Source organism: Prionailurus bengalensis, chromosome E1 (genome assembly GCF_016509475.1).
Source record: "Prionailurus bengalensis isolate Pbe53 chromosome E1, Fcat_Pben_1.1_paternal_pri, whole genome shotgun sequence".
NCBI lineage: Eukaryota > Metazoa > Chordata > Mammalia > Carnivora > Felidae > Prionailurus > Prionailurus bengalensis.
In genome coordinates, this window is record NC_057347.1 from 19,216,919 (window position 1) to 19,236,289 (window position 19,371).

At 39.0% G+C, this 19,371-nt stretch overlaps 1 protein-coding gene across 14 annotated transcripts in view; it reads left to right on the forward strand.

The window, feature by feature from the left end:
- The window catches only part of NF1 (neurofibromin 1), a 247,496-nt gene that overhangs the window by 100,988 nt on the left and 127,137 nt on the right, over nt 1-19,371 (forward strand). For 10 of the 14 annotated variants that reach the window (XM_043583631.1, XM_043583642.1, XM_043583636.1 and 7 more), the window contains 13 exons: nt 1,253-1,332; nt 3,339-3,462; nt 4,833-4,994; nt 6,470-6,719; nt 7,260-7,333; nt 7,597-7,680; nt 14,735-15,175; nt 15,555-15,694; nt 15,980-16,102; nt 16,608-16,691; nt 17,231-17,347; nt 17,945-18,126; nt 18,242-18,453. In XM_043583631.1, the coding sequence (XP_043439566.1) occupies nt 1,253-1,332; nt 3,339-3,462; nt 4,833-4,994; nt 6,470-6,719; nt 7,260-7,333; nt 7,597-7,680; nt 14,735-15,175; nt 15,555-15,694; nt 15,980-16,102; nt 16,608-16,691; nt 17,231-17,347; nt 17,945-18,126; nt 18,242-18,453 (2,073 nt within the window). The remainder of the gene's footprint in view (nt 1-1,252; nt 1,333-3,338; nt 3,463-4,832; nt 4,995-6,469; nt 6,720-7,259; nt 7,334-7,596; nt 7,681-14,734; nt 15,176-15,554; nt 15,695-15,979; nt 16,103-16,607; nt 16,692-17,230; nt 17,348-17,944; nt 18,127-18,241; nt 18,454-19,371) is intronic. The other 4 variants (XM_043583632.1, XM_043583640.1, XM_043583638.1 and 1 more) reach the window with 1 other exon arrangement.

A 19,371-nucleotide genomic window follows, 5' to 3' on the forward strand; every position in this document is an offset into this window, starting at 1 on the left:
AGCGGAAGAGGCTAACCCATTGTCTTTCATTACTTTAAAAAGTATTTCTTCAAACAAAAATATAGAGAATTGGCTACTTAAAGTGTCAGCAAACTATATTGTTTTTACACAATAGTAACAATTGGATGTTAATTTGTGTGGTTTTTTCTTGATATGAGAGGTATAAACTATAATTTTTGAAGATTCTCACAATGAATTGAAGTTTTCATTATATATCTAAAAGTAATTACAATAAAACAGGATAATATAGGTCTGGTCCTGGTATAATTTATGTTTTGGAGTTATAAAGTCATCTAAGGTTAGACATTTATGTATCCTTTCCTAATGTAAGGCAGGTTTTCGGTGCAGATACCAGCAGTTTACACATTTGATTTGCTATTTTGAGAGAAGAAATCAGTTTTCATAATTTGTTCTGAACAGCATCTTGTTGGAGTTTCAATAAAAGGCTTTCAAGGGGCTCAAGAATTACCAAATACACTGGCCAAGGACTGAGAAGAATACACGTAGCTCAGTGGGGTGCCTCTGGGGGATGCCACGTGGAACTGAAGTTGGGGCTGGTTCCAAGGAAGAGTCTAGGGTACACTTTGTACTACGATGGTTTTCATTACTTCATAATGGTGTTTTTGTATATTAGCTGTATATTTTACGTGACTTCTTTAATTCTTGTTAATGTTCTGTAAGCCAAATTCCAACTTCAATTCTGTGGTCTATAGGAGTATGTAAGAATGAATAACCTGCTCTGAAATGTGAAGTCTGTTTTGCTTCCCCTGCCCTTGTTCTTTGGAAAATAATTGATCTTTTCTGTTCCAAAAGAATTTGCGGTGAGCAGAATAACTTCTACTTTACCTTTCACCCTGGAAGTAAAATATTGTTGTGTGTAGTAATTTTGGTGAGCTCTCCTTACTTGGAGATTAACTTTTTGTTGTTCCACTGAGTTCTTTAACACTTATTGAAATGACTTAGTTTGTGTCTTAAAACAGTTTTTATATGTGTATATTGCTCCTCTGAATTCGTCCGTCATTTAACTGGGTCTCTATATGCCATTTAAAGTAAGAATGATAGAATAAAATGATTTTATTCTACATATATTATTCCCTAGAGATTTGGGTTCTTTAGTCTTTTTCTTTTGCCTTTTACTGTGTGTTGAGGCTGCAATTAAATAGCTCGATTTATTAGATTTGTAAAATAAATATTCCAGTGTTACATTTACCAAAAAACTTTTGAGTAATCCTCTCTGTTTTTTAAAATTCAGGCTCTGCTGGTTCTTCATCAGTTAGATAGCATTGATTTGTGGAATCCTGATGCTCCTGTGGAAACATTTTGGGAAATTAGGTATATGTACTTTAACTTTTTAATTCAAGTTAAAGTTTTATTTTGCATTTATTTTTTGTCTTTAGATATTAACTCTGTAGTACTTGGTCAGTTGTGAAACTTTATAGAGGTTTTATGATCTTGTATTTTATTTGTCTTGAATTATTAATTAGATTCTTGTTTTAACTGTAAGAATTGTTGTCACAGCAATTTAGAAAGTAAATTTTTTATATATTTTTTTATTTTTTAATGTTTATTTATTATTGAGGGACAGAGAGACACAGAGCATGAGCAGGGGAGGGGTAGAGAGAGGGGGAGACACAAAATATGAAGCAGGCTCCAGGCTCTGAGCCGTCAGCACAGAGCCCTTCGTGGGGCTCGAACTCACAAACTGCGAGATCACGACCTCAGCCAAAGTCAGTCACCTAACCAACTGAGCCACCCAGGTGCTCCAAGAAAGTAAAATTTAAAACATTGTGCTAAATATTATTACCCAGCCATAAGTACTGTTACTTAGTGTTTTCTCTTATGTTCCAGATTTCCATGTAGTTACAACTGTGTGTTAAATTGTTAGAAATATGAGCTTAGAGTGTTAAAATTATATGATGTTAATCATTTATTTCACTTTTTAAAACTATGATCTTTCATAAATTTTCCATAATACCAATGATTTTGATAAGTGAATTAATAATGAACATCTGTTTAGGGGCACTTGGGTGGCTCAGTCAGTTCACCATCTGACTTCAGCTCAGGTCCTGATGTCACTGCTAGTGAGTTCGAGCCCTGTGTTTTGGGCTCGGTGCTGACAGCTCAGATTCTGTGTCTCCCTCTCTCTGTGCCCCTCCCCTGCCCACGTTCTGTCTCTGTCTCTCAGTCTCTCTCTTAGTCTCTCTCTCTCTCTCAAAAATATTTTTAAAAAATAATGAACATCTGTTTAGAAGGTAAAAATATATACAGAATTTTATAATTTATTTCCTAGGTTGTATAAATTATTATCTTTTAAAGAGCACAAAGGCAACACATTGAGAAAAATGGAAATGTGTAATCCTTAGGTGTATTTTGTCATTATCTCATCATAGAAGTGGGTGCACTGTCTTCCCTGGCAGCTGAGTTAAATCCTAGACACAGAGCAGTGATCTTGAATAGTAATGTAATGTGAACCACATACCTAATTTAAAATTTTCTGGGTTGCCGCATTACAGAGTGTAAAGGAAAGGTATTACTAATTTTAGTAATATTTTTAAACCCAGCTTCTATTTCTAGAATATTATTCCAATATATAATCAATATAAAAGTTATTGAGATATCTTGCATTATTTTTTTCCATCAAGTCTTCAAAATTTGGTTGTGTTTCACACTTACAGCACATCTCAGTTTGGGCAAGTCACATTTCAAGTGCCCATTAGTCACATGTGGCTGGCTAGTGGCTACACTGTTGGACAATATGATGACTCTGGAGTGGGGATCAGCAAATTTTTTGTCTAAAAGGTCAGGTAGTGAATATCATAGGTTGGTGGACCAGATAGTCTCTGCTGAACTATTCAGTTTCACTGTCGGAGCACGAAAGCGAAAGCCATAGACAGTATGTAAATGAATAGGTGTGGCCACGTTCCACTGAGACTTTATTTATGGAAAGCAAATAATGGACCGGATTTGGTCTACAGGCAGTTGTTTGCAGATCCCTGCTCTAGAGCACTGGGTTTACATACAGCCTATGCTGTGCACGTAGGCTGTCATTTCTTCTGAGTCTTCTGCAAAGATGAGATGCGTAGATGAAACACTTGGGAGTTTGGGGATAGGAGGATTTAGAGTTGCTTGCTTTTTTTTTTTTTTTAACATAATTTGTAGACCTCTTCCCTTTGATTATCGTGCTATTAACATTTTGAGAATCAATTTCTTTAAAACAAAATCCTAGCTTCTGTATATTTATATCCATTATGAGAGAATGTCATTCTTATGTACTGATTATACCTCTGTTAGGTTATTTATCGATGATACTGAAAACCACAAACTTTATGCTATTGCAGCTCTCAAATGCTTTTTTACATCTGCAAGAAATTAACTAGCCATCAAATGCTTAGTAGCACAGAAATTCTCAAATGGTTGCGGGAAATTTTGATCTGCAGGAATAAATTTCTTCTTAAAAATAAGGTAAGCAAAGTGACATCTTTAAAATGGAAGCCTATTTTGGGGTAAATGGGAAGAGATTAAGAAAATGTATATTAGCCAAATTAAGTCCTACTTTAGCTTTTTCTGCCTACGGTGTCTTCAAAGGGAAATATGTGTGCAGAGGATAATGGCTGAGAAGTTAACATTTTAAAAATTGTTGAGTCTCTGTCCTTGAAGTTGCAATCTTGATAAATTCCAGCTGAGTTCAACAGGACTCTATGGGGCAGGCCGAGGAGGAGTGGGGGCTGCTATAACCAAATTAGATTGAGAAACATATTCTATCTTGTCTCAAGTTTGTGCATAAGACTTGAATCTTATGGTTTAGGCTAGTCCAGTTATCTGTCAAGAAACTTAAGGAAAGAGGTTAAGGGTCTTTAAGTTTATTTACATTTCTGCCGTGACAATTTCACCTCTTCAAATATCTGAGTCCTCTCCCTTACGGTTGAGTGAAAAGTCTTGATTCTGAACTGTTAAAGTATGGGGACAAGATTTTAGGGAGTTAGAGAAGAGCTTTGAATTTCTTTTATCATGAAGTTTCTGTAGTCAGTTAAATTTTTTTCTATTATGGTGTAATTTTTGGAGTTCTTGATTCAATGAATTTTTATCTTTTTCTAGAATAATAACTCCAAGATATCTTAAACATATTATACTCATGTTTTTCAGTGTACCATGTAGCTTGTTAAATTTCTTTGTTTAGAAATGGGCTAATGGTGATTTAGGTTTTATACATGAGGGTTATCTTAGTGTGTTAATATAGTGGGACTTGGCATTATCCCAAAGATAAGGAACAAGATTAGACTTCACGGTTTCATACCTTTGCCTATGGTATAATTCTCCAGAGTATAAGCATTAGTAATCCAGTAATAATCTGCAGTACTCTGGTCAGTAAAGTTGCAACAGGCTTGGCATATTTACCAGTGTTAATTACTGGTCCAAAGGAACTTAGTGTCAAAAGAGTCAACTTCCAATTATCCTGATATGGCACAGGGTAAAATCTTATGGGGAGAAAATTGTCGTCATTTGTAATTGACTGAGAAGTACCTTGTATTTTTCATATGGTAGATTTATGTTGTTGATGTTTAACTGTGCTCATGTTAGATCTAGAAATGTTAATTTGCATTTCTAGAACCTGTTGTTCCTGGTGATTTGAAGGGTGGAAGGCTGAGGAGCTTCAAAGACACTGAGCAAACATTATTCGTACTATTGGGTCTCTAGTGAATATTCTTCAAGGATTAGGAGTTGGGATGAGAAGTTTTCCGGGATAGTTGCAAACAGAAAGACAGCTCATAGTATGTATTTAGTTTTCTTGATTATCAGTGCTTCAGAAAGGCTTACTTATTTCTTCTTTTTAGCAGGCAGATAGAAGTTCCTGTCACTTTCTCTTCCTTTACGGGGTAGGATGTGATGTTCCTTCGAGTGGAGCTACCAGTCAGATGTCCATGGATCATGAAGAATTAATACGTACTTGTACGCCTGGAGCCTCTCTTCGGAAGGGAAAAGGAAACTCATCCATGGTAAGCAGCTTCTTTTGTAGTTTTCCTGTATTATTGTCATCTGTGCTGTATGTTTTTTCCTGAATGAACTTTGGTAAATTTCAACTAGATGATACAGTGTAGTAAAGAACTGCTTAGATTCTAGTTCGATCACTGATCTTTGTGGAACCTCAGGCAAGTTCCTAACAACCCTGTGACCCAGTTCATCAGCTTTAAAATGGGGATAACAACAATTTATGTCCCAGAAGTATTGGAAGGGTTAAATGAGATTGTGTGTAAACAGCACTTGATTGATTGACACTTATTGATAAGCTATAACTGAGAGCTACAATTATCATAAACCTCTACTGTACAAAGGACCATTCATATCCATTCATATCGCAGAAGTTTAAAAGTTGTACCACCTAACAAAAATACAAATTTACTGGAGATAAAGCATTTTGCTTGAAATAGATAAGTGTCTGTGTTTTTTGTGTTTGTGTGCATAATTCTTTTTAAAAATAAATCACAGTACAAGTGAAAATAGCAAATCGTGACAAAAGAATGTCTCTTCCAGACCAAACCTGTTTTGTTTTGTTTTTTACTCTTAAAAACCTAAAAACACGATTTGTGGCATTTAGGATGCAGCTACCAATCTAGAGAGTACATTTCTTTAATCCTTATCAGTGGAGATGAGTGTCTGCTTTTTCATGGGAAGGTCAGCAGCATGTATTCACAGCCTTGTTGTAGGATTAGGTTAACTTCCCTAATCTTTGCCATATATAGCCTGCAGGAATCTTGATTATACTGATATTCCACAGAAGATCTTGCTGGTCCACTTGACCGTTGGCATTTTACTGTTAGACTTGAAAATCTAGAAGTACAGACCAAAGCTCTTTTATCCCTAATTTTCAGTATAACCTTCTGTTGAGGAAAAACAACAAGTAAGCAGTATAGTGTTTACTGCAGTCTATGTTGACTGCAGAATTTACATTCATGTTGTAAATGAGGATTCCTTTTGGAACTCTGTAACCCAGAATCAAGTATATCTTCTACAGCAACATTCGGTTCTTGTCCGTGCCCTTATTTTAGTCCTTGTTGCAGCGGACTTACTTTATTTCTTACTACTGGTGGGTAGATAGAATTTCTTACTACTTCTTTTGTCATTTATAATTGAGTTGGAAGTGCATTGCATTTTTCATTCAGTAGATTTATGCCACGGGTACTTTACTTGTGTTTGCCTTAGACTTCATCTATATTTCTAGGATCTAAAGTAAGGATAATACCTATTCGATTTGAAATTGGACAAGTAGTAGCATTGTATTGGTCCAAATCATCTCATTTCTCATTCAGACAAGATGTTTAGGGGTTTGAAAATTCCTGTCATGGTTGCAGGGGAAAGTTTTTGCGTGTTCTTGAATGCACACATACATGGTACACAGTGTGTTGCATTGTTGGATTTGATAAATAAAATCACCTAAGTTGCAAACATAATGCCTCTCATCCCTGACTCCCAGGATAGTGCAGCAGGGTGCAGCGGCACACCGCCGATATGCCGACAGGCTCAGACCAAACTCGAAGTGGCCCTGTACATGTTTCTGTGGAGCCCTGACACTGAAGCTGTTCTGGTTGCCATGTCCTGTTTCCGCCACCTCTGTGAGGAGGCAGATATCCGGTGTGGGGTGGATGAAGTGTCGGTGCACAACTTCTTGCCCAACTATAACACATTCATGGAATTTGCCTCTGTCAGCAATATGATGTCAACAGGTAAGTGTGGATAATGTCCCCCCACCCCGCCACTCAGTTTGCCTCGAGTCACACGACATCTGATTGTGCCAGGAATGTAGGAACTACTTGGTAAGCTTAGAGAGTTAATTCAAGAAGCTCACCTGAAATCCTTTTCTACATAAGATAGGGTGAAAATAAATAGCATTTGGAACAAATTGTTAACTTCTCACTGAGCTTTTAATACGCAGTACAATTGTTTAAAAACTGGCAGTATAAATTACTGTCAGTTTCAGATTGTGTAATTTACTGTGGCTGAACTGTATATGGTGAAGTTTTAAACACACTGGCCTATGTTTTGAGTAAATATAGGTGGGAATAGCTTATTTTATGCTGTGGATATTGTAGAGTCCAAGTTAAATACCTTTCCTGTGAGGCTAGCAAAAGGAAGCATTCACCTTTATCATAGGAAGCATTCATTCCACTCCTCCTACTCTGCCTTGGGGGTTTGGCCCGCCAGGCTCTCCCATGGCATTCAGGGCTGTAAGTGCAATGAGTTGATGTGCTGTTGTCTTTGCTTAGGAAGAGCAGCACTTCAGAAAAGAGTGATGGCACTACTCAGGCGCATCGAGCACCCCACTGCAGGAAACACGGAGGTATGCTCTTTGCAACAGAAACAGCTCCCCAGGCCCCACCCTCGATCGGAGAAGCCGCATGGTGTGTGTGTGTGTGTGTGTGTGTGTGTGTGTGTGTGTGTGTGTGAGACAAGGAATGGCTTTTGAAGCAGATCTAATTTATATGTGCATATTACATGTGGGATATTCTACCTCTAGTATGCACCAAGTTTGAGACCTATCGCTGATTGATTTTTAGTCCTAAGTTTAAAATTGCTTTCAAGTGGTAATTGCTTTCATTTTAGGCTTGGGAAGATACACATGCAAAGTGGGAACAAGCCACAAAACTAATCCTCAACTATCCAAAAGCTAAAATGGAAGATGGCCAGGTGAGTTTGTGAAGTTGATTTTTGTCTTTTAATTGATCTGCTAAACGTGTGTCCTTCATTTCAGTAATCTTTGGAGTCACTCTTCGTATAACATATATATAGTTATTGTAAGACTTATTTAGTGTTGGTTCATCTAAAACTGCACTATTATGGGGGTGCGTGGTGGCTCAGTTAAGTGTCTGACCTCGGCTCAGGTCACGACGTCATGGCTTATGAGTTCAGCCCCGCGTCGGGCTCTGTGTGCTGACGGCTCAGAGCCTGGAGCCTGCTTCGGATTCTGTGTCTCCCTCTCTGTCTCTCTCTCTGTTGCTCCCCCACTTGCACTGTCTCTCTTTCTCTTTCTCTCTCTCTCTCTCTCTCTCTCTCCAAAATAAATAAACATTAAAACTGCACTATTATGGTAGCCACTAGCCACATGTGACTACTTACGTTTAAATGAAAATTTAAAGTAATTTAAATACAGTTAAAATTCAGTTTCTCAGTCTTACAGTAGCCACATTTCAAGGATTCATTAGCCAGATGTAGCAATTTGCTACTGTGTTGAACAGCACAGGTATAAAGTGTTTCCATCATTGCAGAAATATGGGGGAGCAGGAGCTAGAGATGATCTGTGGTAGAGACCCTTCCTTTACCCTCTTTCCTTCTCTTTTTCCATCAGAGTATTTCACAGAATTTTCAGGAAAGGGATGACAAAGTTAGATAAAATAAATTAAAATTGAAGCAATACATTTTACTATTTTGTTAGGTATTCTTTTTTTTCTTTAAGTTTATTTATTTTTGAAAGAGACAGAGACAGTGTGAGTGGGAGAGGGGCAAAGAGAGAGGAAGAGAGAGGATCCCAAACAGGCTCCGCACTGTCAGCACACAGCCCACACTTGGCATAATGTTTGTAAGGTTCGTTCATGTGAGTCCAAAGCTTTTTAAAAGAAGTTTAATATTCTGGGTTGGTTCTATCAGTCTATGACAAAAATATATTAGTGGCTCTTAAAATGTGTATATGGTACTCTAAGTTTGGACTTCTTTTTTTCCCCTTTTTCACATCATTTTTTTAATTGGAATATAACATACATAAAAAACATGTATAAATCAAAGCAACAGTTCAGAATATTAGGAGATGAACATGCCTGTGGAACCAGCACCCACAACAAGAAAAAAAAATCCTTACCAGCACATGGGAAGCCTTTGTTGTGCCCCACTTCCAATCACTAAACAACCCAAGAGTAACCATTATCCTGACTACTAAATACAATAGCTTTCCTGTTTTAAGCTTTCTGTAAATGGAGTGCTGGAGATGTGGTCTTTTATATCTGGCTTCTGTCACTCAACATTGTGAGAGTGACCTACCCTGCTCTGGGCCATTGTCATTCGTTCACTGTTACTGCTGTATGTTATTTCGTTCAGCAGACAGTTCACAATTTAATTTTGCTTTCTATTCTCTTTGAACACTGGATAGCTATGCAAAGACTATTGAGTTATTTTGACCAGTGCTGCTTTGAACATTCTTGAATGTGTCTTTTGGTAACTGTCTAGGTATATTTCTGTGAAGTACATACTTAACAGTGGAACCGCTGGGTAATAGGGTATGCAGATACACATATGGAGAATATAAATTGATACAACAAGTACTTAAAAAACACTTGTGGTTTCACAAGGGCTTTTAAAAGACAACATTTAAAATTTTTTTTAATGTTTACTTATTTTTGAGAGACAGAGATACAGAGCATGAGTGGGGAAGGGGCAGAGAGAGAGGGAGACACAGAATCCGAAGCAGGCTCCAGGCTCCGAGCTGTCAGCACAGAGCCCGACACGGGGCTTGAACCACAAACTGTCAGATCATGACCTGAGCCGAAGTCAGATGCTTAACTGACTGAGCCACCCAGGCTCCCCATACAATTAACATTTTTTAAAATAATGTTTATTTTTGAGAGACAGTGTGTGTGCGCAGGGGAGGAGCAGAAAGAGAGGAAGACAGAATCCCAAGCAGTTGCCACACTGTCAGCACAGAGCCCGGTGCAAGGCTCAAACCCACAAGGTCAGATCATGACCTGAGCTGAAATCAAGAGTCAGACTCTTAACCAGCTGAGGCACCCAGGCGCCCCAAGCAATTAACATTAAAAAAAAAAAAACTGCTATAGCACCTCTGTAAATGCTGAAACATTCAGCCATTAAAAGCATTCCTCTTACTGGAATTATTACTACATCGTATGTTAAATAACTGGAATTTAAATAAAAACTTGAAACAAAAATTAAAAAAAAATAAAAGCATTCCTTTTAAAGAGTATATGCATGGGGCATGTGGGTGGTTAAGTTGGTTAAGTGTCTAGCTCTTGATTTCAGCTCAGGTCATGCACGGTTCTTGGTATTGAGCCTTATGTGGGACTCTGCACTGACAGCTTGGAACCTACTTGGGATTCTCTCTTCTCACTCTCTCTCTGCCCCTCCCCTGCTCACACTCTCTTTCTCACAAAAAAACATAAGGGGCGCCTGGGTGGCTCAGTCCGTTGGGCATCCGACGTTGGCTCAGGTCATGATCTCGCTGTCTGTGAGTTCGAGCCCCGCGTTGGGCTCTGTGCTGACAGCTCAGAGCCTGGAGCCTGTTTCGGATTCTGTGTCTCCCTCTCTCTGACCCTCCCCCATTCATGCTCTGTCTCTTCTATCTCAAAAATAAATAAACGTTAAAAAAAAAATTTTTTTTAAAACATAAAAAAAAAAGATAAAGAGTATATGCCAGACCGATTCACTAACAGACATCTGTGGTTTCTTACACCTGTATGAATAATTTTTCTATCGTGATTGTCAAATTAGGGCTCTTTAAAGACCAAAAGCAGAAAATAAAACATTGTATATACTTTTTTCTAATTCAGTGAGGTAAAAAAAATATCTTAAAGTACTTAAATATTCAATAAAATTAGTTATATCAGGCCTTGGCAGAGGTAAGTTGAAAACATTATACATGTATATATAATACATAATATATTAACATAAATAGATATAAATATATATATAACATATAATTATACATATATGTATAATATATATAAATTACATGTATATATACATATATGTATATATATAAATTTGTTTATTCATTTTGAGAGAGAGAGAGTGAGCTCAGGTGCATTCATGAGAGCAGGGTAGGGACAGAGAGAGAGAGAGAGAGAGAGAAGAGAGAGAATCCCAAGCAGGCTCCGTGCCATCAGTGCAGAGCCTGACACGGGGCTCAATCTCATGAACTGTGAGATCATGACCTGAGCCGAAATCAAGAGTTGGACGCTTGACCGAGGAGCCACCCAGAGGCCCCTGCTGCAAACATTATATTAACATTACATATTCAATTAATAACTGAATTTACTATGCCAGAGAATGGAACGTTATCAAGGGAAACCTGAAATGTACTAGTGGAACAGAATTGAAATGTAAGAAACTTGTGGTAATCATTTGGACCCTATTAAATAAACAGTAGAATTCAAACTAGGAAAAAACACTAACCTAATTCTTAATGTGCTGCAGAAGTCAAGACACAAAAGATCCGCCCAGAGAGAACAATGCCACTATCAAAATTTTCATATTTCAGCTTAACTTTAACTTGACTTATTTAGCTTTTTCTTATATGTAGTATGATGTAGTTCAAGAACATTTAACTGTAACTTGAAAACAGAATACTCACTACGATGTTCCCAGAGGCAAGAAGGGAATAAGCATTATTGTTTCTGTTGGAGGGAATCTAACCAAGACTGCCAAAAAGTGCTGCGAAAAGCAAGGCTGAGTGATAAAATATGAACCTTGTGAGAGAAAAGTCTTTAAACCTATTATGAAAACTTCAGTTACTAAAACACAGGTTGATGATAGTACATTAAATTCACCATACCTAGTCGATAAGAACATACAGAATGAGCTTTGCCATGTAAAAAATTCCTCTTTACCTGTTCTTGCCTAAATTTTCAAGGCAGCCTTCAATGAATCTCATTCGAATCTGTCTATAAGCCAACATACCTAGGAACAGAGAAGTTTCTCTGTTTCATTTTTTAATCCTTCAGAAAGATTAATTGAATCATATCTTGAACTGTATCCCACAATAAAGTGTTTCCAAGCAAACATTACCCAAACTAATGCCCGTTAGAGCATTATGTTGAATTGATGTTTTTGAACTAACTGCAGGTCCTTGGGTCCTTGACTAAGATGTTAATGGTAAATAGATGCTAAATTGGGAAGGTGATGTTGGAGATAAGATGTTCTACATGTGAATTAATCTGAACTAACTGCTCTTCACACCCAGATGCTTCATCACAATCAGCCATATTCTGATTTTGCACTGATCTGGATGCTACTGCATCTGACGTCAGCCGCACTTAGCCTATCATCAGCAATATGCCCATCATGGTGGTAATAATGGTAGGGTGGTGGTGCTGTGGACCAATAAATGGCAGGCCATTAAAGGATCCATTCCCAGTAGCGCCCCCCCCCCCCCGCCAGAAAGTCCCCAGTGTGTGCAATACAAGATTCTTGAGATGCTTGTGCTATACGAATGGTGTTTATTTCCCCTGAAATACCATGCTCTGGATCTTGAGAGTGTGAACAGGCCTCTAGCATTTGTATTTGATTCTCTACTTATGGCATTACTTAGTGTTAAAAACCAGGTCCTTTCCTGTTCCGTTGCTTGTCCCACTTCTTTCTGATGGGCCTTGGGAATCCCCTAAGCAAATGCCTGCTTGACTTTCCAACTTTCTGTTCTGAGGATCTGTACCACAACTGCTTTTGGGAGGATTGTGACCACGATCGTCATCTTCATCATCTTCTTTAAAGGGTTTCATATGTGCAGTGTCTTCTGGCTGTACCTCCCTGCTAGGGCTCCCAGCTGACTGGCTTGCATGGCTAGAATTCATCTCATTGCTAGATCCATCACTATGCCCGCTACTGTTACCGGGGCCACTGCTTTCATCTTCACCGTTGTTGGCAGTTTCGTCAGAACTTCCCTGCACAGATTCCTCCGTGTCTGAAAGTCGCTGCTGCACATGTTTGGATCTACTAATAAGTTGTTCATCCATTTCAATGTCACTGCCTCCACTTTGATGGGTATCACTGTTATCAGTACTTTAAGGGCTGGCTGCAGGTGACCAAGGTGATAGAGCTGCTCTTCTGAGCTCTTCTTCCTCTTTCTTATTTAATTTAGTATTTAATAACGATGCAGAAGAACTCTATTTAGATACCTGAGCCTAGTACTTTATTTAATAATGCTTTGAAAGAAAAAAGGTTTCATCGACGTTGATGCCCAGTACAATGTTTGTTCACCACGAACACTTGGCTCAAGGAGTGAGACTGGATAAAAGAGATGTCTAAGTGGTAGTGGATCCACATTCTTGACAAATAAAGGAAATAAGTCACGTAGGTACTGATCACCGTGTTCAGCACTGCTGCAGCCCACATACGGTCAATATGCTGAGGACTCAGTCGCTCTTCTGCTAAAAACTTCAAACTCTCTTGGCACTGTTTGATAATCTCAGTATGTAAATTTGCTCCAAATCTATGTTCTACCACATTGTTGCTTATAAGCCAGTTTGTAAGTTCTTTTGCGACGGTCATTTCTGTGTCTGATACCAATGATTCTTTATTGTACAAGTCACCGAAGGTATGAAGTTGATTCATTATCTGACTCAGTCCAGCCAACCTCACAAAGTAGGTGACAGAAAATACCGAAGTGTAAGATCTAGGCTTTCTCTGTCAAAACATGCTGTCAAAGCAGAGATTTGTAGGCAATGACCCTGTCACCGTGCTACATGTTAAGTCACCATGTTGCAAGCTGCACTCTGTCTCTACTCTTGTTCAGAGAATTTGCATAAATACCTATAACGTAGGTCCTAAAAGGGATAATGTGCTGCACGACCGCAGGGATGGTAGTCATACTCTACTGTTAGCTCCAGCTGTAATAAATGCATGTGTCATAAGAAATGGTAGTTTCAGGAGTTCCTTATTCAAAGCGATCCATCATGGGAGAAAGGCCATTTTCCCCACAAAACAAACACACATAATGAAGCAATTGCAATGGTACTTCTACACCTTGTTTATCATAGAATGCCCCTAATGTGTTGCTTTCTTGGGTTGATATGTCCTCTGTAATAGGATGAGTATTAGCTTATAAGCAGTATATAAAGAGAATTGAATTTGAAAAACCTTTGCCACACATAGTAAGAGTTTTTCTTTCTCATCTGTACTCCATAAACTAACAGGATCAGAACTCTCTAAAGATGACTCCTCAGTCAGATTCTTGTAGGATTTGATTATTTTCTGTTGTTTCTTGTTTTTCTGCACTCCCTTCCTTACAGTCCCTTCCTTCCTGTTTAGTGGTTCTTTGGCTTGATTACTCTCATCTTGCCATGCAGAATCTGTTAATAGTAGCATAATGCGGGCGCCTGGGTGGCTCAGCTGGTTAAGCATTTCAATCTTGGTGTCGGCTCAGGTCATGATCTCACAGTTCGTGGGTTCGAGTCCCATGTCCAGCTCTGCGCTGATGGTATGGAGCCTGATTGGGATTCAGTCTCTTCCTCTCTCTCTGTCCTTCCCCTGTTTGCACTCTCTCTCTCTGCAAAAATAAATAAATTAACACTAAAAAAAAAAAAATAGTGGTACAGTGTTTGCAAAGCTGGTCCCAGAGTACTTGAACTTGGGCCATCACTAATAAGTGCACATACTACTTGGTTGAAAATTTCCAAATGCTTATATTCCTTGAAGCAGCATAGACATTACCTCTAGGTCCAGGGATTGATAGAAGCAAATAATTTGGTTGCATGTTCCTTTCTGAGCTGCAGTCCACAACCACCTTCTGGGTCTGATATTGCACATGTGTTTATCGCTACCTTAGTTCTGTACCTCAGTTCATTTGCCCTTGAGCAGTGAGATACCTTGATGTCATTAGAAATGGTTGGAGTGAAGACTTGCATTTTTTAAATGTAAACAATGTTCTTTTGTCATGGAAGAAATGTTGGATAAAAAGTAATTTGTCACGTCTCTCAACCCATTGAGGTTGGATTCATGCTTTCCGTAAAACTTTTGTGTTTAGGCTGCTGAAAGCCTTCACAAGACCATTGTTAAGAGGCGAATGTCTCATGTGAGTGGAGGAGGATCCATAGATTTGTCTGACACAGACTCCCTACAGGAATGGATCAACATGACTGGCTTCCTTTGCGCCCTTGGGGGAGTGTGCCTGCAGCAAAGAAGCAACTCTGGCTTGGCAACCTATAGCCCCCCTATGGGCCCAGTCAGTGAACGCAAGGGTTCCATGATTTCGGTGATGTCCTCGGAGGGAAATGCAGATACACCTGTCAGCAAATTTATGGATCGGCTGTTATCCTTAATGGTGTGTAACCATGAGAAAGTGGGACTTCAAATACGGACCAACGTTAAGGATCTGGTGGGTCTAGAATTGAGTCCTGCTCTTTATCCAATGCTATTTAACAAATTGAAGAATACCATCAGCAAGTTTTTTGACTCGCAAGGACAGGTAAAGTGTTCTGTGCTTGATTTTTCACCCTTTTCTTTGAATCGATTTGTTTGATAATGAAGCCTCTTTCTTTTTGATTATTTAATTCAATACTGGTATGAGCATCCACTCACAATTTTTAAAAAATGGGCGTAAAATTGCAGAAAGAAGAATCATCCAATATAGGGAGCAGTTTGGTTTTTAGGAACTCTAGTTGTGGGTGTGCCAGGGGTTAGAAATGTCTTGGGTAGGGGTATGGGTGCCTATGTGTGTCTGTGTGCCTATTTGGGTATATGCCCCCGGGTGCTTTCTGGCATGTATATGACAGTTAGGTCACGCAGTTTCATCTGTGATGTGTCTGCTCTGCGCTGATGCCAAGATGTTTTTGTTCTTTATGTAGGTTTTATTGACCGACACCAATACTCAGTTTGTGGAGCAAACCATAGCTATAATGAAGAACTTACTAGATAATCATACCGAAGGCAGCTCCGAACATCTGGGGCAAGCTAGCATTGAAACAATGATGTTAAATCTAGTCAGGTAAGTATTCTACTGAAATGTAGCAGAAACACATCAGCATTGGTGGTTGCTAGTGAAATAATTTGCTATTCTTTATTGCACTCAAAGTGGGGTGCAATAAGGTAAGCAATTAGGTAAGCAGAAGTTATGCGTGTGCTCCTATAAATAAAAATATTGCAGTTTTCATAGTCACATTTCATCATTTTACTTAGAGGGTAAAGCATTTAGAAAACTTTTCTTGTGTTTGTATCTGATATGTGTGTTTTTTTTTCTTTTTTCCCCCTGAATGTTTCTATGTCTAAATAGATACGTTCGAGTGCTTGGGAACATGGTCCATGCAATTCAAATAAAAACGAAACTGTGTCAGTTAGTCGAGGTAATGATGGCAAGGAGAGATGACCTCTCATTTTGTCAGGAGATGAAATTTAGGTGAGTTGTCAAAAGAGCAAAGTAGGGTCTTGTAAATCTTATGTTAAATGAAGTACAAAAAGCCTCAAAAACCAAAAAAACAAAACAAAAAAAACCCCAGCAGCTACTTGATTATCCTAGGAAAGGGGAGGGAGAAAATGGAAAAGCAACAATTTACCTTTTATTTTTCTCTCCCTGTATTTTCAAATCTCCCAGAGCTCTGTGCCCATGACAGTGCTCCCCTTGTCTAAAATCATACTGGAGCTAAGAATTTGATTCTGCTTCCAAACTGGTACGATAGCTAAAGGCTGACGTGGAGTGTTGATATTCACGTTGCCTGTTTGTGTGCCCTTCTTCTGCCTGTTGAGAGTTGGAGTAGCGGTATCTCTTCAATGAAACTGCCATGTCACCCGAGTGATTTGGCAAATATTTGCACTATAAAAAATATTTGTATGACTAAAGGTGTACGTGTGACTTAAAAAAAAAAAAATCGTTTGTTATTTTCCTTTTCTCTGCCTTTCTGTAGGAATAAGATGGTAGAATACCTGACAGACTGGGTCATGGGAACATCAAACCAAGCAGCAGATGATGATGTAAAATGTCTTACAAGGTAAAGAGAGAGAGAGAGAGAGAGAGATGGAGAGGGTGATTTTTAATTATTAGCAGGTTCACTCAGGGTGTTGATACTACATCATCACTGTTACCAATATATTTTATGTGTTTTTTGGATATCAGGGTTTTGCATATGAATTATTTAAATCTTTGCTTTCCATTTTTAACTGAATGATTTTCAGTAAAATCCAATGTGAGAAAGTGATGTTTGGAATTTCCTATATTTGCTCAGATGGTAAATACTTATGGTCACATGTCAGAAACTAATTGAACCCTGAAGTACATAATAATCATTCACATAAATTCCTTCGGTGAGGCTTGGTTTTATGAAAGTTATCATCACCTTCTCCCTAACTTAAAATGCTTTTGCATTCTGGGTGTGCATGTTAACTCAAATTATTTAGGTTGTCCTAATAAGTTTAATGAAATAGGTGGTTCCTGAATTCCTAAAGTTCCGTTAGGAAGGTGTTTATTTGCGGGAAGGTCGAGTGGAAGAACGTGAAACACTCATATGGTCCTTAAATTTTCTTTCTTCAGAGACTTGGACCAGGCGAGCATGGAAGCCGTTGTTTCACTCCTGGCTGGTCTTCCACTGCAGCCTGAGGAAGGAGATGGTGTGGAATTGATGGAAGCCAAGTCACAGTTATTTCTGAAGTAAATTTCAGTCATCAAAAACGCAAAGCAAAAAACAAAGCCCCACATACAACAAAACAAAAGTCTAACCAAAGTGGCAAATGATTGTATGTAGAAAGTGGACCTTATTACTTGGCTATTATGGCCACTGGCAGCTGCTTATAAAATATAACCCATGCATGAGGCAGTATTCCCTATGATAGGACTGGGTTAGGAAAGCAACTGTGTTTTGTGTTTTTAAAGAAAATGTCTGGTCATTGAATTATTGGCAGTAAAACCCAGATCACCTCATTAAGCCATTTCAAATGGCATTGTGTAAACTATTTGGATTACTAATTTTATATGGTAAACACTAGAAGTGTTCCCTGCATCGACCAGGAAAGATTGCATCTGTTCGGTGGCTATGTTATGAACTATGTGCTGGCTTTGTCAGGATAAAATCATACTCAGCATAGCACACTTCATGATGAGCCACACTGGCTGATTATCCCAGGACTGGAAAGAGGCAGATACCCAAGACCACTCGTGTGATGCACATGTGATAATTTCAGAAAATCAGGTTAGCTTTCTGATTGCTGTGGCCTTCACTGTGTAAGAGTCGATCTTTTTACTTCTCAGGTATTTCACATTGTTTATGAACCTTTTGAATGACTGTAGTGAAGTTGAAGATGAAAATGCACAAACAGGTGGCAGGAAACGTGGCATGTCCCGGAGGCTGGCATCACTGAGGCACTGTACAGTCCTTGCAATGTCCAACTTACTCAATGCTAATGTGGACAGTGGCCTCATGCACTCCATAGGTGAGATAAAATGAAAGCTTCGTAGAGAAATTGACAATCTAGAGAATTGGCACGTAAGACAAGCAAAATTACAACAGTCCATGTTAGTAAATTTGCATCTGTCTGTCCATATCAGGTTTAGGTTATCACAAAGATCTTCAGACAAGAGCTACATTTATGGAAGTTCTGACAAAAATCCTCCAGCAAGGCACAGAATTTGACACGCTTGCAGAAACGGTGCTGGCCGACCGGTTTGAGAGGCTGGTGGAGTTGGTCACAATGATGGGAGACCAGGGAGAGCTCCCAATAGCCATGGCTTTGGCCAACGTGGTCCCGTGTTCTCAGTGGGTGAGTTCTTTGAGGAAGTGCAAAACTGGGGCCTGGCACATAGCAGGTGCTTCCAAATTTATTCTTTCTAGGAATTTTTTTTTTTTTAATGTTTATTTTGGGGGAGAGAGAGAGAGCATGAGCAGGGGAGGGGCAGAGAGAGAGAGAGAGAGAGACAGACAGACAGACAGAGAATCCCAGGCAGACTCTGCTAATAGGGCAGAGCCTGGCGCGGGCCTCAGTTTCACAAACTGTGAAACCTTGACCTGAGCCGAGATCAAGAGTTGGATGCTTAACCGACTGAGCCACCCAGGTGCCCCTCATTCCAGGAATGTTTATTGCATGAATTGCTAAACCTTGAGAGCTGGAAGAAACTTCAGATATTATTCGAGTGGTTTTTCAGCTATGGGAAAGTAGTTGTGGCTTCTAGCCCTTGGGAGTGTTCTTACCTTAAGTATGAGGATCTTATTCATCATATACTTACAGTGAAACTCAAATTCCTTCCCTGTCCCACTGAAAAATTCAATTTAAACACTGATCAGAAGAAAATTAAAACCACTGACCTGGTCTGGCGTTTTCATGTATTACATGAGATGATTAGGGTTAAATCTCCTATTTAGTTGTCACTAATGCTAGAGCTAGAATTAAAGGCTTGTGTGTCCCGTTCACAAGTCTTCTGTAATGCACTGTACAATTTTCTAAAAAAAATGTAAGCACTATATTTGCATTAGAAATTGTTGCTTGTTTGAAACACTGGAGACATAATATGGCTATCTGGTCTCTTATTCATCTATGTATGTATGTATGTATGTATGTATTTTAGAGAGAAGAGATCAAGCACGTGTGCGCAGACGCACGAGTGGGGCAGGGGCAGAGGGAGAGAGAGTCTTAAGCAGGTGCTGTCCTCAGCATGGAGCCCGATGTGGGGCTCGATCCCAC